Source organism: Trichechus manatus, unplaced genomic scaffold (genome assembly GCF_000243295.1).
Source record: "Trichechus manatus latirostris isolate Lorelei unplaced genomic scaffold, TriManLat1.0 scaffold00031, whole genome shotgun sequence".
Lineage (NCBI taxonomy): Eukaryota > Metazoa > Chordata > Mammalia > Sirenia > Trichechidae > Trichechus > Trichechus manatus.
In genome coordinates, this window is record NW_004443967.1 from 11,728,167 (window position 1) to 11,753,591 (window position 25,425).

A 25,425-nucleotide genomic window follows, 5' to 3' on the forward strand; every position below is an offset into this window, starting at 1 on the left:
GGCTGTCTGTCACCTAGATGTTTGGTTTACACACTGCAAAAAAATCCAGACATTTCCAAATACCCGGGTGTTAGATAACATGTGGAATAAACATCCAAAAGTTGGACGGAAGGTTTTACCTTGTGCCAAGCCAATGAATGCTGTCTATGCAATGCTGTTGTTGTTGTCAAGTCAATTCCAACTCATGAAGACCGCATGCACACAGAGTAGAACTGCTCCATAGGGTTTTCAAGGCTGTGACCTTTCAGAAGCAGGTTGCCAGGCGTGTCTTTCAAGGAGCCTCTGGGTGGGTTCGAACCGCCAACCTTTTGGCTAGTAGTTGAACACTTAGCCATCTGTGCCACTCAGGAATACCCCCATGCAATCATAAACACTCCCAGGTCTTCCTTCGACCAATTTACCTGACTTCAGGGACCAATGTACTCAAAAAGGCAACGATCCCTTTAAACGCTGGCCTTCATAAAGGCTCCCAATGTAACACAGACCAGTTGACCAATTATCATTAAGATGTGTACAATCTTGCTATCCCATCCCCATCCTCACTTTCCAGCAGTCTCCTGGGGGGCTCTAAACCACCCTTTTCAGTTGTTTGCACAACCGGGTGCTTATATGTGTCAGGGGCCGGGGCACCTGCCACTGCTTATCACGCACAGATGTGGAGGCAAACACCTGTTAATGCTTAAACTCCACGTCAATAGCAGAAGTTTGCCTTTCAGGAGGTGTCCAGACACCGGGGCTGGGCGCGCACTGAGCCTCTAGGACCAGCAGCAGAAACTCCCTCCTCCGCTCAGTCAACAGCCCATGATCTCTCCAGGTGGGGCAGAAAGAGAACCACCAACTGCAAGGCTGTTCTCTTGAAGGCACCCCCACAGCACCGAGGGCAGAGAGCCGGCATCCAGCACCTTGCGAATTCGGCTCTTTAGACGCCTCACGACCCACACAGGTGCCAGTCTCAGCTGGAAGCACGGCACCAGGCTCCCAGCTTTGCTCCCCACAGCATCCCGTGGGCTGATATTTACGGATTTTTTCATCATGTATCTCGTTTATTACGAACCGTGCTCTTACGGAACGTGCAGCCACATCTGAAGAAAACACATTTAGTAAGAGCGTGAAGCTCATGGCAAAGCTGCCTGGCTCCCAATGCCAGCTCTGCCCCTTATGAGCCATGTGACGAGCCCTCATCTACCTCTTCCGGCTGGGGAGGGGACTGAGTGACATGACCCGTGGGAGCCACTTGACACAGTCCTGACGCAGGTGAGCAGTCAATAAACACTGGCTGACACTAATCAACGCTGCTTCCTCACGGCGCACTGCTTGAGCTGCGATCACAGCTGATAGGTCTTGGCTGAAAAAAACCTCAACGAAGTCTAAATATTTTAGTTCGTAAGCAGATTAGTAGCGATTTTTTTCCCCTGAACACACTTTAGAGTTGAGCATAAAATTTGCATCAAAAGGCTTTAGAATACCAGGAATGGGGCAAGGAGGCTCGCTGCTCAGGGGACACTGAGCTTCTGTGAAAAAGCCAAAAAAAACAAACCCGTTGCTGTTGAGTCGATTCCGACTCATAGTGACCCTGAAGGACAGAGCCCCATAGGGTTTCCAAGGACAGAGCAGAACTGCCCCATAGGGTTTCCAAGGAGCGGCTGGTGGACTCGAGCTGCCAACCTTTTGGTTAGCAGCCAAGCTCTTAACCACTGCGCCACTGGGGCTTCTGTTAAGAGTGATAAATACAGCAACGGTTAATGGTGACAGCTCAACAACATGATGAACGTAATTAATGTCACTGACTTGTACATGTAAAAAATGTTAAAATGGCAAATGCTGTCTTTCATAAATATTTACAGTAAGTAAAAAAGTCTACAGACTGACATCTAAGTAACCTAGAAAATGTAAATCTAGTTAAGCTACCCATCGAGACAACCAGTTTAATAGGGATTATGAGAAAACTTTTTTTAAGTTGGCTTTTCTTAAATCTGAAACATACAGTATTTGGAAACTAAAGTCCATGCTCTGTCACGCTTTCTGAGACGCTGCATGGGAGTTTTAACCCCAAGGTGACAATTCCAGGACCCTGTCGAGGCAGCACTTTATCCTACGATCTCTGTCCATCTCTGCACTTGTGCATTAACCAAGTGGCATGAAACATTGTTTTTAAGAATCCTCTTCTCCCTTGTGCCTAAGTTATTACACAAGAGCCAGTTAGAAATTCAGGTTAAAAAAAAAAAAAAAAAAAAACCCAAGCCCACTGCCGTCAAGTCGATTCTGCCTCATAGCAACCCCACAGGGCTTCCGAGGCTGTAAATCTTTACGGAAGCAGGCTGCCACATCTTTCTCCAGCGGAGTCACTGGTGGTTTCGAACTGGCCACCTTTTGGTTAGCAGTCGATCTTTAACCTCTGCCCCACCAGTGCTCCGTATGAGGTGGTCTATTAATTATTTCAGTCACCTTCTTGCTCTTCTGCATGAACTTGCAGTAACTGATCAGAGACCTATGAAATCTCTGGCCATAAAGGTAACTTCTTTTTTAAAAAAAATCGGCTGCTGTGGAAGGTGGACAATGGCTGATGTCACATTATGCTCACGCTACTAAAGCTCAGTTTTTAGAGCTGGAAGGGGCCAGATGTTAAAGATTGTCTATTCCATTTTCTTGTTTTAAAGATGGGGGGACTGGAAGCACAGAGAGCTTCAACAACCAGCCCAGGATCAAGACTGATGTAAAAGCCTCAGCATAAGTACAATTAAGGAGATACAGTTATGGTTCAAGTCAAATTGTACCATTATAAATAAATTAACAACATCCACTGGCCTTTGCCCACATACTAAGAAAAATAATTTGGCTCTTAAAGTCACCTGAGGATGGCTCAGCATGAACTCCTTGATACACAAGGCTGAACCACAGACTCCCAAAGGGTGCTGTTGGTCATTTTAATTAAAAGGAGCTTTCTGCCGCCCATTTCATGATTCTCTTTGATTTCGTTTTCATTTTTTTCCCGTCTTCTCCCTTCATTGGCCGTGATCTCGCACCACCATTTCAAAGGAAGCTGTAAAGCAGTTGGTGGGGCCAAGGTGCCCAACCCATAAACAGGGAGCTAAACTGGGTCACCAGAGCTCTGTGGGGTTTACGGAATAAGCAGATTGACAAAGAAGGGGAAGAAAAATCAAAGAAATAACAAACTTTTTGTGGAAACTTTGAGGTCCCTGCTTTCTGGAAAACTTGACACCTTGCTTCTTCATTAAATAAAGTGGCAGAGCGAAGGGAGTCTGAGGAGAGGGTGACTGAGATGCTGGGCCCTTGGCCTTTCAGTCAGGTCTCACTCCTTCAGGGGAAGCGCTGAGGAGTGAAAACTACAAACTGGACCACACAGTTCCCTCAAGCCAATGCTCACAGGCACACTCTGTTTACAAGTTTATGTAGGTAACAAAGAAAATATCGCAGAGAAAACCCAGCATCAGGGATCACGCTTCCCAAACTGCCCTGTCCAGGCACCAAGAGGCCCCTGTGAGCTTAAAGCAGGCTGGAGCCAGCCAGGCAGCTTGGGCCCATGGTGGGGTGGGCAGAGGTGGGTGATGGGCCTCTTTGACCTCCAGTGACTTCATGACCTTAGTACCTGGGGTTGGTTCCCTGGGGGGAAGAAAACAGTTAAAGTACTCAGCTGCTAACCAAAAGGTTGGAGGTTCAGATCCACCCAGAGGTGCCTTGGAAGAAAGCCTGGCAATCTACAGCCAAAAAATCAACTACTGAAAACCCTATGGAGCACAGTTCTACTCTGACACACATGGGGGTTGCCATGAGTTGCAGTCAACTTGACAGCAACTGCTTTAGCGAGGACGCTATGAGTCGGAATCGACTCAACAGCAACAGGTTTGGTTTTTGGTTTAAACTTTTAGGAGGGATCAGTCCCTGGAGAAGGACATCATGCTTGGTAAAGCAGAAGGTCCGTGAAAAAGAGGAAGACCCTCAACGAGATGGACTGACGCAGTGACTGCAGCAGTGGGCTCAAGCATACAAACGACAGTGAGGATGGCACAGGACCGGGCAGTGTTCCATTCTGCTGTACAGAGGGTAACCATGAGTTGGAACCAACTTGATGGCACCTAACAACAAGCTTTAGGTAACTAAGTTTTCCCAAGAGATGAGCGATTTCTCTCTCTTTTAAAGTCCCAGAAGCCTCTGGGGCTCCATGGAATTTCTAAGAGTCCCCAGTATCCTCAAAATGAATGTAAAATGCCACAACCATTGTGAAAATCCTTTACTCAGTCCAGCTTGACTACCTGTCCATCTCAAAGGCTGACCTCCCAGGCTGCCGGGCCCCAAAACCACAGCCTCCTTCTCCACCCCAGACAGCACAGCAGGACAAGACACACGCTCCTAGTTCTCACCAGACACCACATTCCGAGGGCCAGCACTCATCCCCACGCTGCCCTTTTTTTGTTTTGTTTTGTTTTTTAGCAAAATATATTTTAGATTTTTCCTCCCACGCACTCAAATTCCATTTCTCTTTCACTCCAGAAACAGCTCAGACATGAAATGACAAAGACACTTTGGTTGTCTTGCACCTCTGCAGGGACAGACTAAAGGTATTCTGCTGGGGGCGGGGTGTGCGGAAGAGCCTCGCTTTGCTTCTAGAACATGCGTGCCCTGCATTTAGCTGGGTGCTGCCGTAACTAATCAAAACTGAACTGCACCTGTTAAAAATCAAGCAGCATTTTCTCATTAGGCAACCTCAGCTCCCCTACGTATTTGTAATCACTAATTCAGATCTGCAAACAGCTCCATAATGATGATGCTGGTTCCGTGTATTTTGTTAAGGAAGAATCTCTGGAGGCTCTTTGAGGCTCATCCACTCTTTGTCCTTATTTACAAGCCTGTCTTAACTGATGAAATTAGCTACCCACCAAGATTTCACCATTCTTGTACTTAAATTATATATAAATAAGCCCTTGGAACTGCATCAATTATGTGAGTTTTCAGAGAGAACGTCGTGGTTAGAACAATGCCAGGGGCCACAATTTTAGTGGCACAACTCTGCCCTTCCAATCCTTGTCTATTTATTCTAAAACATACCCAAACAAAAAAGGCCAACTGTTACGGACTGAATTGTGTTCCCCAAAAATATGTGTTGGAATCCTAACCCCCATACCTGTGGATATAATCCCATTTGGGGATAGGGTTTCTTTGGTATGTTAATGATGTCATACCAGTGTAGGATTTGTCCTAAACCTAATCACTCCTGAGTTATAAAAAGAGCAGACAAGACCCAGAAGGAAGCACAAATAGGGGAAGACAGATGCCACGTGGAGATCGCCAAGGAACCCAGGAACGCCAGGGCTACAGATGCTGAAGGAGACAAGCTCTTCCCCCAGAAATGACAGAAATGAGAAACAGCCCTCCCCTAGAGCCATGTACTGAACTTGGATTTCCAGCTTCCTAAATTGCGAAAAAAATCAAATTTCTGTTCTTCAAAGCCAGCCACTTGTGGTCTTTCTGTTACAGGAGCACTAGGTAATTAAGACACCAACCTTCCAGTCTCATTATACCTGGTGTGAGAACTGAAAAGAGAACAAAGGAAAAATCACCCTCTTCTTCAACTGGTGAACGTAAGCTCTGGAGGACAACTGAGCTATTTCTACTTGCACAGCGTAAAAGCACTCAACTTCTCGCAGATGGGCCTTACATCTGCCCCACACATAAACTGCCCCATACATGCTCTTAGAAATTTACTCTTAGGCTCTACCTACTTTCCTCTGGGCTTTGGCTTCTAGATGTTAATTTTTAAAGGTTAAAGAAATAAATAAAAAATTTTTTGCAGAAATAATCTTTTAAGAATGAGTCACTGTATAAGGTGTTTCAAAACAGGGTTCCAGGGGACACTTTTGTGTGGAGAGAAAGCTCATTTAACCACAACAGTGCCATCTGAAGTGACACTGGTGTGCTAGCACATGTGAGAGGCGCACCTAGAAAAGTCCTTCCAGGCATCCCACTGCTGCTGCCCGTAAATCCTCCCCACCTGGTTTTTAAGCACCTGGAGTCAGAGCTGAAGCCATTCCGTCTTTTATCTATTATGCAGGTTTCCAAGATGGCTCCCAGTGATCTCATGTCTCCTGGAACTCATTCCCTTGAGTAATCTCTTCCCCTTGAATGTGGGCTAGACCTAGTGTCACAGATTGAACTGTGTCCCCAAAAAATACCTGTCAACTTGGCTAGGTCATGATTCCCACTACTGTATGATTGTCTACCATTTTGGAATCTGAGGTGATTTCCCTATGTGTCGTAAATCCTACCACTATGATGTAATACGATGGATTAGCAGCAGTTATATTAATGAAATCTACAAGATTAGACAGTGTCTCAAGCCAATCTCTTTTGAGATATAAAAGAGAGAAGTGAGCAGAGAAGACAGGGACACCTCATACCACCAAGAAAGAAGCACTGGGAGCAGACTGCGTCCTTTGGACTCAGGATTTCTGTATGGAGAAGCTTCTAGTCCAGGGGAAGATTGACGAGAAGGACCTTTCTCCAGAGCCGACCGAGAGAAAAAGCCTTCGCCTGGAGCTGGCGCCCTGAATTTGGACTTCTTGCCTACTAGACTACGAGAAAATAAACTTCTCTTTGTTAAAGCCATCCACTTGTGGTATTTCTGTTATAGCAGCACTAGATAACTAAGACATCTAGTTACTTGCTTCTAATAACAGAATACAGTAAAAGTGATGGAATGTCACTTCCATGACTAGGTTACAAAAGACTGTGACTTCTGAATACCTCACGCTCTTTCTCTCTCTTTTCGTTCTCTCACTCCAATGAAGCAAGCTGTCATGTCGTGAGCCGCCATATTGGAAAGGTACACATACCAAGGAACTGAAGGTGGCCTCCAGCCAACAGCCAGCGCTGAAGCGAGGCCCTCAGTCCAACAGTCTAAGAGGAAGCGAATCCTGACAATAATCACATAACTGCGTCTAGAAGTAGATCTGTCTCCACTAGAGCCTTCAGACCTCAGCCTGAACTACAGCCTTAACTGCAAACTTTCGCAAGACCCTGAGAAAGAAGACCCTGCTAAGCCACACCTGGACTCCTGACCCATGGAAACTGTGAGATAATAAGTGTTGTTTTAAGCCACAACGTTTTGGGGTAATTTGTTACACAGCAATAGATAATTTTTTTGAGGAAGACCCTCAACCAGATGGATTGACACAGTGTCTGCCACAATGGGGTTAAGCGTAACAATTCTGAGGATGGCACAGGACAGCGCAGGACTGGGCAACGTTTCATTCTGTTGTACACAGGGTCACTGTGAGTCGGAACCAACTCGACAGCACCTAACACAACAACAATAGTAACGAATACACCCATTCATGCTCCAAATGCACCAAAGGATTTCACAGTGAGGTTTCTTTAAGTCTTCCTCATACACTAAATTCCTCACATCCTCCCCATCCATGCTAAGTAATTTGGAGATTCATGTCGCTCTCTTTCTGGGATACCCTTCCTTCAAACTCTGCCCAGAATCCTTCCCTGGCCTTCTTTGCCCTCAGTCTCCCAAAGAGCCAATACCAACCTCTCCTTGCACATCTAGACTCGGCACACTCTGCTGGCTTCACTCAGATCACAGTGCCCCCTGACTGCCAGCTCACTTGTCTGCCTGCCCTGCTAGACTGGGAGCCCCTGTGAGCTGGTGCCGTGCCCTGCCCTTTCCCTTCCCTGGAGCCTAGGACAGTGCTTGTGAAAAAGGTGCTCAACCAGCATCTGCCGACAGACAAAGCATGAACAAGCATTTGGTCTCCATGGCAGACACCTCCAGGGAGAAGCTGTCGATTTCAACCTTCCCAGCATGTGACGCGGAGTCCCGGTGGCACAACACTTAAGCACTCGGCTGCTAACCAAAAGGTGGGTGGTTCAAACCCACCCAGCAGCTCCACAGGAGAAAGGCCTGGCAATATGCTTCCGTAAAGATGACAGCCAAGAAAACCCTATGGGGCAGTTCTACTCTGTCACATGGGGTTGCTGTGAGTCAGAATCGACACCAAGGCACGTGATGACAACAACAGCGTTGCGTGAGACTGAGTTTCCCGACATTCTCTGCTGGGCGCTTGAGAATCCGTGAAGCTAGGGGACTGGGCATTGCTTCTGTCATCTCTGAAGCACTCGCTTTTCATAATATTTCAGACTCCAGTCTCTAATCCAAGCCCATGGACTACTTTTTTTTTAATTGCTGTGAATAGATACATAACACATTTGCCCATTCACCCTTTTTTAAGTGTATAATTTAGTGATAACAATTCAAGTTCAATGACTATTAATGCTGTTCAACCAGAGCAACTGTACTTACGCTTCTCAAATTCTGCTTCAGTTTTAGTTTTATAGACTATAAAGCATATAGAAAACAGACATTCAACTTTTGACCCTTCTGTTATTAAACCTTTCTCATATAAAGAACAATGCAAATGGGGACTGTACTTTTAATATGACATGCAAGTCCAGGATAATTTATAAAATCATTAAGCACTGCAAATTATCCATTATGAAAATAATCAACTTGTTAAAAAATATATTCCTTCTAGTTCCTGCAAACTTGGGGAGCACTTAAAAAAAGGAATAAATAAAAAATTTAAGAAATAACTTAAAAGCTGAATTCTACCTTATAGCCGCCAATGCGATGCTCCTGCTTAAATTCCTTCCCGTTTTTCAGCCACCTCATGGTCGGCGTTGGGTTCCCCCCAGCGGGGCAGCGGAACTTGACGGTATTGGCCGCAGGGACAGCGTGCAGTCGCTTCTCCATCTTCTCTGTGTTGGTCCAGTATGGCGCTCCTGTTTTGGAAAACAACATCAAAATGTATATAAATGGATATCTTCATCTCCATGACTGAACTCCGAACAGGTAAGATTATTTGGTTTTGTATGCGAAAGATCTGATATTTGCAAAATCTTTCTAAGTAAAAGGGAAATGGATAATGTTTACATTAAGAGAATACTTTCAAAAGTCTAATCCAGCTGATTTGGCAAAAGGTCCCTAGAGATGGACTATTTATTGGTTTATGGCGATTAAGGAGGGGAGAAGTGTTTGAGGCGCTCTCTTCTCTCTTGTTCTTGGTGCCAGCAAATAATTTCATGTTGAACCATGTTTGAAAACGCTATTTTATGAACACAGTAACAACACACACAATAGCAGCAGCTGAGTCCTCCAACACATACCATTTTTCGATCGCCATACCTATTAAGCAATCACATACACACACTAGTAAAAGCACTTTGTCCTACAAGCCACATCAACTTATCCACTGGGCTTTACTTTCAATGGTAATCAATAGTATACTATCATCCTAATATGATAAAATAATCCAGGGAGACATCACAAATTTCCCAGCACCTTATATAACAAACTGAAAAATCACATCACTAAATATATTTTAATTTTTTAAAGGGGAAAAGAAAACATATTTTTCTCTCCAACGATGGTTGAGAACGCCATGATTCTACCACCAGGCCGAAACTGATTAACTTCATAGGCGGTTACTAAATGTCATGCAACGTTTATACCCTCCAAACAATACAAAGTCATAAATTCAAGTGACTTTTCTGAACTCAACAAAAGAGTTAAGTTTTTAAATCACTAAGTGAAGGACATTTCATCTAAATAAATCCACAACATCACTCTATAATACTGCTGTTAACTCTTTCAGGCCTGCAGATAATGGTTAATGACCACTACTAAATGAACAAAAAACCCACTGCCGTGGAGTCAATTCCGACTCATAGCGACCCTGGAAGACAAAGTAGAACCACCCCATAGGGTTTCCAAGGCTGTAAATCTTTACAGAAGCAGACTGCCACATCTTTCTCCCGCAGAGTGACTGGTGGGTTCAAACCGCCAACCTTTCAGTTAGGAGCCAAGCGCTTTAACCACTGCACCACCAGGGCTCACTATTAACTGTGTACTTCTTATTTGCCAAGCACTGCTCTAAGCCCTTTCACATGTTTAACCCATTAACCTTCACAAGAATCTGATGAGAAAGGCACTATTATAATCCCCACTTTACAGACGGGGAAACTGAGGCACAGAGACGTTAAGTAACCTGCCCAAAAGCCTTGCAGCTTGAAAGAGGGGCATCCAGGATTTGAACCAAGGCAGCTTGACTCCAGAGCCCACCGTCTTCACCCCTACTTTCCACAGTTAGTAAGAACCAGCTTCTCCAGGGGGTTGTAATCCATACTTTCAATCGCTCTGATCTGATGGTCTCCATGCACGACTTACATTCAGGACTGGAGGCCAGGCCCGCCAGCCTGGGCCAAAGTCACGCTGCCCCTTTATGATGGTTTAGAACTTCTTCTGAAACTTGTACAATAATTTAACTTTTCACATTTTGGTTTCAACAAACTGGTAATCCAAATCCCTGTATTCCGCTATATCAACCCTCAACAGGTCCCTGAACGTTCTTGAAGACTGGTTCATAACTGCGTTTATTTCTGCTGAGGGTTCGACTGGTCAACAGAACACACTCCACAAACCAGAGGGAAAACAGTCCTAGGCAGAGGCGCCGTCTCTGATGCAGATTTAGGAGGCTCCTTCTCTATTCTCCGATGGCACGGCATACTTCTGGCGGGGGGCCACGCTCACTTAACAGCCAGAACTTCAGGGTGCAATTACGAGTGGGAATAATCGCATCCAAAACACGTTCCCCTCTGCCTCATCCTCACTCTTGAAACCAGCTAGCTGTAAAAGGTGGAGCTGGGATTTCTTAACAAAGGCACCCTGGATCTTCTTTATCCTTGTGCTCATCACAGTGATGAGGTGGTGGGGTGTAGGTGGCATCTACACGACATCAGGAGTCCCTGGGTGGTGCAAATGGTTAACGCTCTCGGCTACTAAGGTTGAAGGTTCAAGTCTACCCAGAGAAGGTGATCTACTTCCAAAAAATCAGCCATTGAAAACCCTATGGAGCACAATTCTACTACGACACACATGGGGTCGCCATGAGTCAGAATCCACTCAGTGGCAACTGGTGGTTTTGGTTACATGGCGACAAGTCATTGGAAAGAAGGGCAAAACCACTGTCGGTCATCACGTATACCAGCGAGAGAGAGGGAAAGGCAAGGGAGAGGTATGGGAGGCGAGGGAAGGGGCGTGTGGGCTGCCTTTTCCCCTCTGCAGCCAGTGGCATTTGCAATGAGTCGGCAGTCTAGGTAGCCATTTGGCTTTGGGTGTCGAATGCCTACAAACACATCTATTTTGTTAGGGTTCCCCCGGGAATACTTGATTCCTATTCATCACCAGCCTCTCACGGCCTAAAATACGCTCAAACAATTTTGGTAATCTTTCATTTTAAAAGCTTCCACTTAGAAAACTCCATCTACATCCACAGCCACTGAGAAGAAACCACCGACAGCACAAAATAATGATCTTTGTCGCGAAACAAAGACATTCACGAATCTGACCTCAATGAGAAGCATATCTCATGCTGTCAGGTGTCTTGTCTCCTGCAATTTAAATAAACACAATAGCCCATTGAGATGAATTAGCTAAATATGAATGCAGTCACTCTTTCAGATAGCATCAATTACAGCTGAACAGATCCTTTGGAATGTCTCTTCTTTTTTACATAAAAGAAATCAACAGATACGTGCTTAAATACCATCAGGCATGATTTTTAATGTTCCCTAAAATGTCAAAATCCTCACAACTGGACCAATAAGCAACATTATGATAAATGGGGAGAAGACTGAAGTTGTCAAGGATTTCATTTTACTTGGATCCACTATCAACAGCCATGGAAGCAGCAGTCAAGACATCAAATGACATACTGCATCGGGCAAATCTGCTGTAAAGGACCTCTTCAAAGTATCAAAAAGGAAAGATGTCACCTTGAGGATTAAGGTGTGCCTGACCCAAGGTATGGTATTTTCAATCACCTCATATGCATGTGAAAGCTGGACAATGAATAAGGAAGACCAAAGAAGTACTGATACCTTTGAATTATAGTGTTGGTGAAGAATACTGAACGTACCATGGGCTGGCAGGAGAATGAACAAATACGATTTGAAGTACAACCAGAATGCTCCTTAGAAGCAAGGATGGCGAGACTTCGTCTCACATATTTGGACATGTTATCAGGAGGGACCAGTCCCTGGACAAGGACATCATGGTTGGTAAAGTAGAGGGTCAGCGAAAAAGAGGAAGACCCTCAACAAGATGGATTGACACAATGACTGCAACAATGAGCTCGAACACAGCAGCGATCGTGAGGAGGGTGTGCAGAACCAGGCAGTGTTTTGTTTTGTTGTATGAAGGGTGGCTGTGAGTCAGAACCTACTCAAAAGCACCTAACAACAAAAAACAAAATATCAAAAAGTAGGACTTAGCTTACGGAACGAGGAATGGCATTTGGTTTCTGACAGGGCTAACCCACCAACGAGGCTGCAAACAGCACAAGAATCACCCAGACCACACGGCCTTGTGCGGTCCCGACCTGCGCCATCGGCACACTGGCAACTAGGGCCTTTGTCTTGGCGCCTAACGAATGATTTAAGGACTAGGGTGAAAGAATGCTGCTGGAATTTCTGGCAGGTAATTCGCCCTGGGGCGAGATTTCAATGGTCAAAACTACACCACCTATGAAATCTGATCACGCAAAACAGACACAAGGCCACATGGGGTGTAGGTGCAAGGCTTCTCATCCAAAATCCCCAAGATCCAAGGTGGGTGGGGCCACCGTGTGGACACAAATCACCTACATGGCTATAGCTCAAAACCTGAATTTGACAACATCCCTGTAAATCAGTGACTCAACAGAAAGGGCGATCAGGCCAAGTTATTCCAGGGTCCCTGTGCAGCAGTGACGGGCCACCTCCAACTCTCTGCCTCTGCTCCCATTTGTCTGATCAACTCCGACTCCCGTGTGTGCTAATGTCACACAGATTCAACATTCTTTGGTGACCGAGTCTCCCTTTAGAGGTCAAGTTGATGACTTTTTTTTATAAGCAAGACGCTAGAGGGGAGGAAATATTTTCTTATGTTACAATGGCTCTTCCTGAAATAAAACAGCTTTATGTGAAGCTTGAAGGACCTGAAAAGTTTAGAAAAACAATTATACTGCAAGCAGAGTCCTGCCGAGTCGCCCTGAGCAGCAGCCTCGTGTCCTATACACACTCCTCCTTCCTTCAATATGACTGCCATTTCTGCAGTCTGGACACATGGAAATCCCAGGGTCCCCAAAGAACTAAAACACAGCCAGAGAGAAACACAGACCAGGCCCTTGAACCAGCTCCTCTACCTAAGAGGCCCCTTTCATACCAAAGCACATGAACAATTTTAACATCTTTCATTTGGAGAAGGAACTGGTGTTAACAAACTAATGACCTGCAAAAGCAGAAACGAGCCTTGCACATAGTAGGTGCTCAATATGGATGCTGACTCAACAATATTCTTTAAAATGGATCTGCAAGCCAAGAACACATCAGGTTGAAAGGAAACACTTGAGCATCTACTTTATTTACCTTCCCTGACATAACTACTTAGGGATAAAGGAGGAGCGGATTTGAAACCACTTAATCAATGGCGGGGGGATTGTGGTGTAAACCTCCGAGAGCATACAAAATGAGTTATACTAAAACCATCTGTAATCTACGATTACTTATCATAACATATCACCATTGGCCTAGATGATACGTATGCTCCCTTCTGTTCTGATATCTCAGCTTTTCTGGTCGAATATGTATCAAAAGAATGACTCTCTCTTAACCATTGAATACTAATAATGAACAGGTTAAAGGAACAGTAAGATTCAGCCACAACATAAATAAGTACAATTCCTTTATCAAGGCATACCTACTCATTAACATCTTCTACACTGAAAAAGTTATTGCATATTTGTGATAATGTTAGGTAATTAGAATTTCACTTTAATACAACAGAAGTCTCTTAAGATACAGCTAGTTAAGCAGAGATTTATACCACCACAGGAACTTCCCTCAAAGTACTGCAACACGACCTTTCCTGACCTCCACCACCCCACAGTGAGGAGTCCCCATTCTCCCTCTGGGTGCCTCTTTGTCACTGAGGTACGTTTCCATCATTATGGGTGTCTGCGTACTGAAAAAAGTACTGCCTTCAGCATCTGCTGATCAACAGGAGTGGAACACCCGCCAGGTACGGCTTGAGCTGCCTTCAGCTTATGGAGTCGGCATTAGAGCATTTATTGGATGGATGGATGGCTGGATGGATGGACGGCTGTTAAAAGCTTTAGCTATAAAATGAGGAAGTTGAACTGAATGTTTTGACAAGGCCCCATCCCAGCTCTAACATTCTTTGCAGGTATCTGTATTTTAGGCAGGTACTGATTCTGTCACCAACTGATAGGATTATGATGTTGTTAGGTATCATCCAGTCGGTTCTGACTCACAGTGACCCTATGTACTACAGAACAAAGCACTGTCCAGTCCTGCGCCATCCTCACAATTGTTGTTGCTATGTTTGAGGTCATTGTTGCAGTCACTGTGTCAATCCATCTTGTTGAGGGTCCTCCTCTTTTTCACCGACCCTACTTTACTAAGCAAGATGTCCTTCTCCAGGAATTGGTCCCTCACAATACCATGTCCAAATAACAGAATTATAGGGTTTCTTTAAACCCTGCAATTTAAACTTTTTAATGAGAAACCATAGGCTGCTGAACCTGCCCGCACAAAAACCCTCACATAGCCTAATACTGACATTTAAAGTTTATGGTCTTTCTCTCTCTCTGTCTCTCTCTCTCTCTCTCAAAAAGAGAGACTACAGCCCAGTAGTTTAAAGGGAAAACATGGAATCACATCACCTCAGCATCAGAAGGGACCTTGGTGACCATCTGGCCCAACGTTGGGCTGATGTGATCAATGTCATCCAGGAAGGTTAAGTGATTTGCTCAAGGTCACACAACCAGAGGCAAGGCCAGGGCTAGACCAGAGTCTCCAGCTCCCTAAGCAATGTTCTTTCAACCACGCCACACTGCCCTTTGAACTCTCCCATGGTGATTAAGTCAAAAGTTCAAGATTTATGTGCGCTACGGACGCTGATGGCTGCCAACTGTATATTTATTGATGCAAAAAAAAAAAAAACACACACAGCCTGTTTCAGCCCCTAGATTAAGTCTCCCAAACTCCCTAAAGCCCTACTAAGGCCTCTGTCTTAAGTCTATAATTAGGGCTTTTAAAAATATCACTAATCAGGACATTTGAATGCTTTGACCCCTGGCGGGGGAGAAAAAAGTCTCTTTGAGCTAACCCCCATCCTTGCAACCGACTGCAGCTCATCTGTTTTCGGTTTTGGGTAAACTAAGAACAAACAAATCTAACAGAATGCGGAGATGTGAGTGGGTGCGTGACTAAGGGGGTCGGGCGGAGGGGAGTGGTAGCTTTATTGAGAAATCTCACTGAAACAACTTGCTGACCATCGAGGTATTCGATCAGAAAGGTATTAAAACAAAGCCAGCAAGGTACCCACATGGGAAATGCCCAGTTCTCCTGGGGCGTCTCCACTGGGAGACCAGTTCCCCGTGGGAGTTCCCAGTATCTGCCCTCAAAGCAAAACCCTCCAGTCGGATAACCGTGCTATCTGACTGGAGGGGAAGCAAGAAAGAAAAGGTACTGAATCCAGCCTACTCAATGGAGCACCACTGCTGGCCTTGGGGATGCAAGGTCTAAGCCAACTTATGATGAGGTATTCATTACAAAGGGATGTCAAAAAATTTAGCAAGCCCGCGTGTTTTCTTTTATTTTCCAGTCCTGGACACTTAAACACAACTAAGGAACTCACAGTTACCAACTCAGATAGCATCTCTACCAAGTGAAAATCCCAATTAGAGCAAAGGTGACTAGGAACTGGTATTATCAGCAGGTTAATCAATGAGTTGAGCTTGAAATCTCAGGCAGCATGCCTTGGTTTTCCCTAGTTACTTCCAAAACAAACAGCCTTTCTCCCTGAAACGTGGTACGGACATCTGCAAGTCTCAACAGGAATGAAACCAAAAGAGAAAATTACCTTGTTTCTCTCCTCACTCAATAGAAAGAACAAGAATCTTGATATAGCTGTCTTGCTATCACTTCCCTCCAGTAAAGCAGCGGATCTCAACTTTGTGCCAATCAAGATCTTCCCAAGACCTAAGTCTCGAGCTCTTCTGAAACATTAATGGCTGAAACACAAGCTAGAGGTGATAAAAACGGACTCCAACAAATGGGTAGAAACGTCTACCTGTTTGCTGCCACGCAACACATTCAGGTACCTAGGTGTCTAGAAAAGGCAAGGACTAGTTAAGTTATAAGAAGCCCCGGTGGCGCAAACGGTTAAGTACTCACCTGCAAATCCAAAGGCTGGCGGTTTGAACCCACCTAGCAGCTCCATGGGAGAAAGAGCTGGTGATCTGCTCCCGTAAAGATTACAGCCAAGAAAACCCTATAAGGCAGTTCTACTCTGTCACATGCGGTTGCTGAGTCAAAATCAACTCAAGGGCACCTAACGTAACACCAGGTGAATTATACTTTCCTGTGCAAAAGTATCAATTCTGCAGCTTTCAAAGCCCTCAACCTGGATGCCTTTCAAAAATGAGCATTGGAAATTGCACCTTTCTGTCGGGAAGAAATGTGTTTCACTGAAGGGCATCTGTAGCAGCATTATTTCCTGGCAGCCGGGCTTGTAATGACATCACAGGACTGTTCCACTCCTCGGAAAAGGTTAGAGCTGGTAAGGTGTGAGGTCATCAGCCACAGCTGCTAACATCTGACCGGAAAATGCCCTGCACATCTGGGATGGAAGAACTTGATTTAAAGGGGAGACCAACAAGAGAGTCAAACCCCAAAAAAAGCCTACTGCAGGGGTTTTCGACATATGTGCAACAAAATGCTAATAAATGCTATGTTTTAAAAATGGTCTTATGGTCAAAAAGTTTGGAAAACTGGGTATAAGACAAAATAAACAGATGTTTTACTACAGAACTTCTCAGAGCTTTATTATGCTGATGAGCATGGTAAGTCTCCAAGCACGGGTCACACCGTGCAGTATTTTCCAAATGTATTTCAAAACACAACTCACTTTGGGCAGAGAATTACTACGGACTAAGGAGTGTCAGTGGCACAGTGGTTAGGCGCTCAGATGCTAACAGAAAGGTCGGCAGTTTGAATTCACCAGCCGCACCACAGAAGGATGTGGCAGTCCACTTCATAAAGATTATAGCCTTAGAAACTCTTACGGGGCAGTTCCACCGTGTCCTGTAGGGTCACTATTGAGTCAGAACCAACTCAACGGCAATGGGTAGGGTTCCAAGGAATATGCTTTGGGAAACACGAGCTTCTGTTCTTAGTGCACAGACCAGATCTGAACAATGTTCAGCACGTAATGACACCCATAAACACTAATTCTGCTCCATGGAAGGCATACATGAGGACTGTAAATAGAACGCCTCAGTGAGGCATTCATTCAACGTCCAGTGGTCCTGGCCCTCAAGAAGTGAAAGTGTGCTGGCAAAGGCAGGCCTGAGCTATTCCATGATGTGTGAGCACAGAAGTCGTGAAACACCCAAAAACGAAGCCCTTCGCCTGGCCTGCGGAAATGAGGATGTCCTCTGCAGGGAAGCCCACTTTTAAGCTTGGTCCAGAATAATGAGTAAGAGCTGAGATCAACCTGAATCCTGCAGAACATTCCTATCAATTCAAATAAGACCCTGATGTCAGCTTCATGGCCAGGGGAGACCAGTTTCATGTCAGAATTCAATAATCCGGTCCGAATTTTTTGTTATTTTTGTCATTGTATTTGGCCAGCATGCTTTTTGTACTCTGTACAGAATTTAAGTAGAACTCTACCAGGCAGACAAGCTTGCCTTCTTATATTTAACCATCAAAATGAGACAAATAACCTCCTATATGGGCAGGAGGGAATAACCTGCAGTGTATTTTTCCAGCCAGAAGATGTAGAACTAGAATATGTGATGTCTCAACCCAAAAAGAGAAGAGGCCAACATGTCACTAACAGCACAGGGTCACTGAGTGTCGTCTGTCAATTCCACTGAAGGGGAACATTCAAACACATCCCTGCGGAATTTCTAGACAATCAGAAGGCACCGAAGGAATCAATTTGGACACAGGGGTGTTTTCCAGGTGGCTGAAAATGCAAAGAATTTGGAGCTTCTGCAATTTTCCCTATTAATCGGGTCAGGCATTTGACACTTGAGGTGGCAAAAAATTGTTTTAATGGCAACATCCCCTCTACCGCCTTGCCAATTACCCTGGCCACAACATTCCTCTGGCCACACAGGCCACAGCTGCTTAATCTCAGCCGCCCCAGGCTGCAGCTGTGAATCAGACCAGCCTAATCACACTAACAGATGGCAGAGGCCAAGTAGTCAGCTAAGAACTGCTATCACTTTAAATAGCATCTAATGTTTCACAGGCTCCAAAGAGAGGCAGTGCCCGACAGCAGTATCTCTCTGGTACAGCTAACACCAGCCTTTAAGCACTGCAGAACACCCATTTCGGGGCAGAGTGGGTGTCCTTTGAGAGCTAATTACAAAGAACCCTGTTTGCAAGGTGACAGCCTGGCAGCCCACCATGGGCCAGTATGCACTGAAATGGAGCACTCGACCACCTGGCCCTGCACAGGTGCCAGGTGGTCAGGACTGGTGTTCACCAAGATCCCCTGGAGGTCCATGGCAGGTAATCCTTCTGAATCAGCAAAGAAAGACTCCAGTTCACTCAGCCTAGTTGTTACGTAACCTATACCTTGCTGCTGTGGTTTAGATTTCACCTGTGCTCACGGTAACCTGCTAACGCGCAGGGTAGTTGATCGCCAGAACAATCCAGTTCCCAGGCATGCCAACCAAACTGCACTGACGCAGCCTGATGTCCCAATCAATAGCAAAGGCAAATTGACAACAGCAACTCGAAAGATTAGATAGGAACCTTAGGGGTTCCTATCTTAGTGGGAGAGGAACAACTCAGAAAAGGAGGGTGAGAACGGCTGCACGACTTGAAGACTGTAATCAATGTCACTGCACTGTACCTGGAGAAACAGCTGACTTGGTGTGTTCCGCTGTGTATATTCTCAACAACAAAATAAAAAATAAACAGCAAACGCAGCCCACGTGTGGGTACCACTTTACAGCTGAAAATAAAACACGTGTTCTCATGCCACCCCCATCGTGAGCCTGGGAACTGGCAGAGGGGCCCCATGACTCCGCATGAACAGGCCTGAGACTGAATAGCAACTCCAGCTTGTGCTCAATGAGTGGCCACTTTCCAATCTATAGAACAGGAATAACTACTCTCCCACTTGCCATAGTCATCAGGGGCATGGACTGAACCAGTACCCAGCACCCAACACAGAGCCTGGCCCAGAGCAGACCCTCAGCATTGTCCCCTCCCCTGCCGGAGACAAAGAACGACACAAGAAGTAAACAACATCTTCTGAGATACCAGTGCATTATTAGATAATAATAATAACAACCTCCTCTGACAGTTGCTACAAATCATAGCGGAAGACTTGATGCGCTGTCTGACTCAATGCTCTATGAGCAAGACTTTTAATGGTAAACTCCTGCTCAAGACAGACCTCCACACGTCAGCCCCTAAGCCGGTGGCTCTCGACTTCAGCATACATCAGAATCACCCCAGAGTTTATGATTCAGTAGGGCTGGGCTGGAGCCTGGGAATTTTCATTTCTAATAAGCTGCCAGGTGATGCTGATGCTGCTAGCCCAGAGAACTATATAAACCAAAATATCAACCCCCTTTCTACCCAAGCTCCTAGGAGACTTGGGGACAAATCCAATTCCCCACTTAAGGAATACATTTATCCCAGGTGCTGGTAACATCTATTTTCTCTTCCTTTGAAAAGCTCTGTGCCTATTTTAGGAGTCCTGGTGGAGTAGTGGTCAAAGCGCTCGGCTGCTAACCAAGAGGTTGGTGATTTGAACCCGCCAGCGGCTCCGAGGGAGAAAGACGTGGCAGTCTGCTTCTGGAAAGATTTACAGCCTTGAAAACCCTATATGGCAGTTCTACTCTGTCCTACAGGGTCACTATGAGTCGGAATCAACTAGATGACATTGGGTTTGGTTATTTTAATAACTAGTCGTCTTATTTTAGGCCTTGTTTAAATTTATTAAGTAGACTAAAATCCTTTTGAGAAAGTGTGGGATACTATACCTCAACAAAGACCCCAACGACCAACGGAGAGTCTCACTGGGGCCATTCCCTTCACGTCATTGGAGAAAGCAGCTAGTCCTATCTTTTCTTTACTGAACCAGCTTCAGAAGCACTCATTCTCCTGAGCACTGTACAATTATTAACTCATCTCATCCTCATAACCCCCCCCATGAGATACTATTATTCCCATTTTACAGTTGAAGAAACTGAGGCATAGAGGTTAAACGACTTGTCCAAGGTCATCCAGCTCAGAAGTGGTAGACCAGGGTTTGAACCCAGGCCACCCATTTACTCACCAACTAAACAGCCTCTCAAGTATTAGTGCTCAGTGTTAACTGCCTTTAAATTAGCAAACCACACTCACTGGCCCCTTTTCTGCAACCATCTACAAAGAAAAGCAATCTTCCCTTATTTCCACTTAGCACGCGGTACATGCTCTAGAAGGCCAGGGTCTTCCAACAATGGCACCACTGACATTCTGGACCAGATAATGCTGTGTTGTGGGGGGTTGTCCTGTGCACTGGAGGATGTTTATTAGCAGCCCCCCTGGCCTCTACCCACTAGATGCCACCAGCACCCCCTCCGTTGTAACAAGCAAACATTACCAAATGTCCCCGGGGGTGGGGTGAAGTCACCCCCAACTGAGAACCTCTGGCTTAAACCAACCACCATCACCAGTTATAAAGAAAACCAAGGAGTTACAGGATTCTGTTTTATGTCTCCAAATAGTGGGAAGGAAAAAGGAAAACCCAGAAAGAAGAGTGGCAGCTGCTTCGAAGGGACAGTGGCTACCGACACAAGAAGAAAAGACAAATACAGAGAAGGGTGTGCAGGAACACTGGTTTATTCTCAGGTTTGAAAGTCAGACAGCAGACAGTGGGGAAAGGAGAGGGTGCAGGACACGGCAGCAAGCTGGACAGTCGACAAGAAGACAGGCTAGAGCTGCCACTTCCCACCAGCTTCTCCTCTCGGGACCTTCCGAGTCCTGCTGTTACTTACTCTTGTTGTTATTGTTCTCACTGACAAAGTCCTCGGAGCCATCTGTGTCGTCCTCATCATCTCCTGATGAGATTGCATCTGTAGTCAAAAGAACATATTCATGGATGTGTTTTTTGCAAAGCAAGAGGTAGCAATTACCTACAATTTGGGCCCTCTGGGGTATAGTGAATCCAACAACTCAGGGTCCCAGGCAGCAAGTTTGAGGCTGTGTTTGGTTACAACGGTTTTAATGGCTTCGATTTTCTCTACATGATGACAGTCGGCCTGTACTACGATTCTCAATGTTTTCTGCCTTCACGTTATTTAAACATGCTATAAAATTGGATATACTGCAACTGGGTTTTCAGTTTCAAACAGTATTCAAGTCCCAGACAAATTTACTGATTACATAACACCCAAAGATTCCTTCCAACACAACCTTTCAGCTTTCAGGGGTCCCCTTCAAGAAAGGAATTAAGTCCCTAACAAAACTTTGCCCCTGGGTGGCCTTCCAATGATTTACTAATGTTCTGAAAGCAAATCTTTAAAAGTTCGCCACAGAAGGGGCTTATGCAGCCCCCCTCCCTACATGGAAGAAAAATCTAGGAGAGAAACTCCAATTTTCATCAAAGAAATCAGAACTCTTGAGCATCCAATTTTCAACCCTATAATCTATATGCCAAGGATGCCAGTGGTTTGGGGGTGGGGTGCATTTTTACTCTATTAAAAAAAAGAAAATCTTTCTTTGCACACGAGAATTTTGTCATTCTTAATGACCAGTGTCCCGCGTGCACTGGGTCTCGTGGAAGACCTTCAAAAACCAGTCAATAACAAACTATGAAGCTGTGTGCCGGGCATCCAATTAGCAGCTGCCACTACAATTCCAATGGTACAATTAAATTTTTACCCACAAAACAGCTACAGAGAAGGGAGAGCCAAGGGCTCTCGGGCCCACTCACCTGTAACATTGACCATGAAGTACAAGGTCTCACTGTCTACACTCCTAGCAGCAGTACAAGCATAGAGGCCGGAGTCTCTAGGCGTGGCGCCTTTTATCTGCAAGTACTCCCCAATAAGCACTGTCCTATTGTTGGGCCCCAAGTGTACCCCATCCTTAGTCCAACTGATCACGGCGGCATCTTTCAACAGGCAGCCCAACTCTAGCGACTCCCCTGGCGCGGCCACGTACACTTCTGGTTGAGAGATTTGGTATTTGGTTGGCGGCTCTGCAGAAAGGTGGGAGAGAGAAGATGGAGACAGATGGGAAGGAGGAAAAGGAGAGAAAGTCCAACAAAGGTCAGTGGACGCCCGCTGATTCCCAGGAGAGGCTGCTCTTGTTTTTGCAAATGGCCCCAGCAGGTGTCCGTCTCTCCCCCAGCCCCGTGAAGCCAGGAAGCCGTGCCTTGTGTGGAAGAGTAGACTGAGCGAGTATCTGAAACATCAACCCGGGGAAGCACCAAGCAAAAGCTACCCCACCTTCATATCTACATACGGCACAGCTTTAAAAACAAGCCCCAACACAGCATGGAGAGATGTGCTACAAGCAAACTTCTAAGTCGCTCGCCAATGCAAAGTCTGCTTGCACTGTAATACCCAGAATTCTATTACTGCAGCGCTTTTTATTTGTAAGAATGTTGCATTTACAATTTTTTTCCGTTCAACATGACTGAGTCTCTCTCTCTCTCTCTCTCACACACACACACACACACACACAGGCACATACACACTTATGTACATGCACACACAGGTACACACAGGTACACACATATACTTAATGGTCTATTTATTTGTGCCAGGCTTTGCTACTATCACAAAGCCAAGCTTCTTAGAGTATGTCTTGACCTCAAGGGAAATAAACGGAACCCCACACACTGTGTAGAAGCCCTGGTGGCACAGTGGTTAAGCACCCAGCTACTAACCAGAAGGTCTGGGTTTGAACCCACCAGCCCATCCATGGGAGAAAGTATGGCAGTCTGCTTCCATAAAGATTACAGCCTTGGAAAGATTACAGGTTGCTATGAGTTGGAATCAACTCAGTGGCAACGGGTTTGGCAACATTTTTTTTGGTTTTTTTTTTACACACTGTCTGCCATTTTGAGTTCTCAGGAGCGGCCGGGCTCAGGTCTGTGTTTCGCTGGTCTGGAGAGTTAAATCTGTGCTGTGTGAGCTGCGTGGGACACACTGTTTTTCTTAAGATGATAAAGCCTAGAGGCTCTAACGCCAAATGCAAACAGAACTCCGCTAAGCTGAAGCAGGTCCTGAAGGAATGAATCCATCACCAGTTTCAGGTGAAGGAAAGGATTCTCAGTGAAAATAATTACCTTAAAAAAAAGACAAGTCATAACTGGATCTCATTACAGAACTGGATCTCACCCCAACCCCCATGAGCCCCCCACCACACACATATGCTGGCTTTCTCAGCCTCCTCAGTCAGCCTGTGCCTTTGTCTGCTCTGGGGATACCCCTTCCTCCCTCTCCTCCCGGTTAAATCCAGTTCATCCTTGGAGACCCAAATCCAACAGCACCTCCTTGACACGACCGCCATCCGTCAACCCCGCTCCTTCTCCCTCCATCTGCACTCTGCCCTCCTTCCAGCTCCTGGGGAAAAGCCACTTTTCTTACGAACATGTCCTGTCTCTCTGAGACGTCAGCGTTGCAGAGGGAAGGCTCAGGTCTGGTGGCTCTCTATGCCCCACCCCCAGTGCCCAACTTGGCCCACACACGGAAGGTGGACCATGTCGAACGCTATCCTCATCCCCAAATCTGCAGGGAACAATGGAACCCAAGAGGATCTAACCCACGGAGACCTCTCCGAACAGAGGTAAGAAGGAGCCACTCGCCTTCGAGGAGAAAAGCCAGAGCCGCTGGCCACAAGGGCCCATGAAACGGGCTTTCATCCCTCACAGTGAGCCCGTGAATGGTACCCAGAGTCCCAGGCCCGGAAAACACAAAGCTTCCCAACTCCAGCTCGGCTCCAGATCTGGGCAACATCACAAGGCAGTTGTTTTTTCCAGACCACACTCAAACAGACAAATCTCCCACACAAGATGAGAATAAAGTCTCTTCATTTGTCAGTCCCATTGTTGAAGGAACAGGGAGGGTGCAGGCGTCTGGTCTGAGAATCCACCTCACCAGCACCACCAAGAGCCAACGTCTGCAGAAAGTCCAGCACACAAGGCCAGGCCTCCCAAAGACGACCCTTTCCCAAAGGCGTACAAAGCCAAAGAAGGTTCAGACGTTGAAACGCCTTTAACCGAGCTGAGGACTCAGGACATGAACACAGAGGTAACCACAACAAGAGGTAGAAAACAGAAGCCCAGCTTAACACAGACAAGCACGCCCTCCCAAACAAGGGCAGAAAGCCCAACAGGCTGTGTTGTTTTTCTCATTCAACAATTGCTTACTGAATGAACACCTACTTTGGGCCAAGCTTTGTTCTAGATGCTGGGAAGCAAACAGGGAACAGGACAGAGGCTGGCACTTGTGGAGCCCCCGTTACAGCTGGGCGACGGACGGTAAAGAAATCTATAGAAAATGTAAAGTATGTGAGGTGTCTTAAGTGCCATGAGGAAGAATGCAGAAAGACAGTGGGGCACACGGAGATAGTTTATGGGCCAGTGCTCCCTGTGCAGCAGGAGCTGGCAAACAATGGCCCACGGGCCCAATCCAGCCACCGCCTGTTTCTGTAAACAAAGTTTTATTGGAACACAGCCATGACTCATTCGTTCACGTGTGGTCTCTGACTGCTTTCGCATAGTTGCGACAGAGACTGTACGGCCCACAAAACCTAAAATATTTACCATCTGGTGCCCTTCACAGAAAGTTCACCACCCTCTGTTGTACAGGATGATCAGCGAAGGCCTCTGAAGAGCGGCCATTTGAGCAGAGACATGAAGAACGAAGTTGATGTTGGAAAGGTGTTGCTGGAAATTTAGTTGAAAGGTTCTCAGGCCGGGTCTCCAAAGGCCCGCTAAGGCGTAATGCAGCTGAACTGACTTACTAATTGAAATATGTTGAACTCTGGACCCTGAGCAGAAATATGGGAAAGAGGGGGGGCAGAAAGGAGGCAGGAAAAGGAATTCCAGTTGGTCCCATATTTCTGATCATCTCCCAGTTCCAGGATCTTAGAGTCACAAATTCATACGACATCAAAACGTACAGAGCCTATAGGCCACCTGGCCCAATCCCTTTCACAGCTGCTGAAACCAAGGGTCAGAGGTCATTGGGGTCCCACGTCTCCGACATCTAATTACTGAAACAGCACGCAAAAACGTGGGAATGAATTTACACTGGA

At 45.8% G+C, this 25,425-nt stretch overlaps 1 protein-coding gene across 11 annotated transcripts in view; it reads right to left on the bottom strand.

Annotated features, from left to right (window-relative positions):
• The window catches only part of FGFR2 (fibroblast growth factor receptor 2), a 120,196-nt gene that overhangs the window by 66,340 nt on the left and 28,431 nt on the right, over positions 1-25,425 (bottom strand). For 6 of the 11 annotated variants that reach the window (XM_004374902.1, XM_023730015.1, XM_023730014.1 and 3 more), the window contains 3 exons: positions 22,091-22,357; positions 21,153-21,230; positions 8,633-8,802 (listed from right to left, as the gene is read on the bottom strand). In XM_004374902.1, coding sequence (XP_004374959.1) covers positions 8,633-8,802; positions 21,153-21,230; positions 22,091-22,357 — 515 coding nt within the window. The remainder of the gene's footprint in view (positions 1-8,632; positions 8,803-21,152; positions 21,231-22,090; positions 22,358-25,425) is intronic. The other 5 variants (XM_023730021.1, XM_023730020.1, XM_023730019.1 and 2 more) reach the window with 2 other exon arrangements.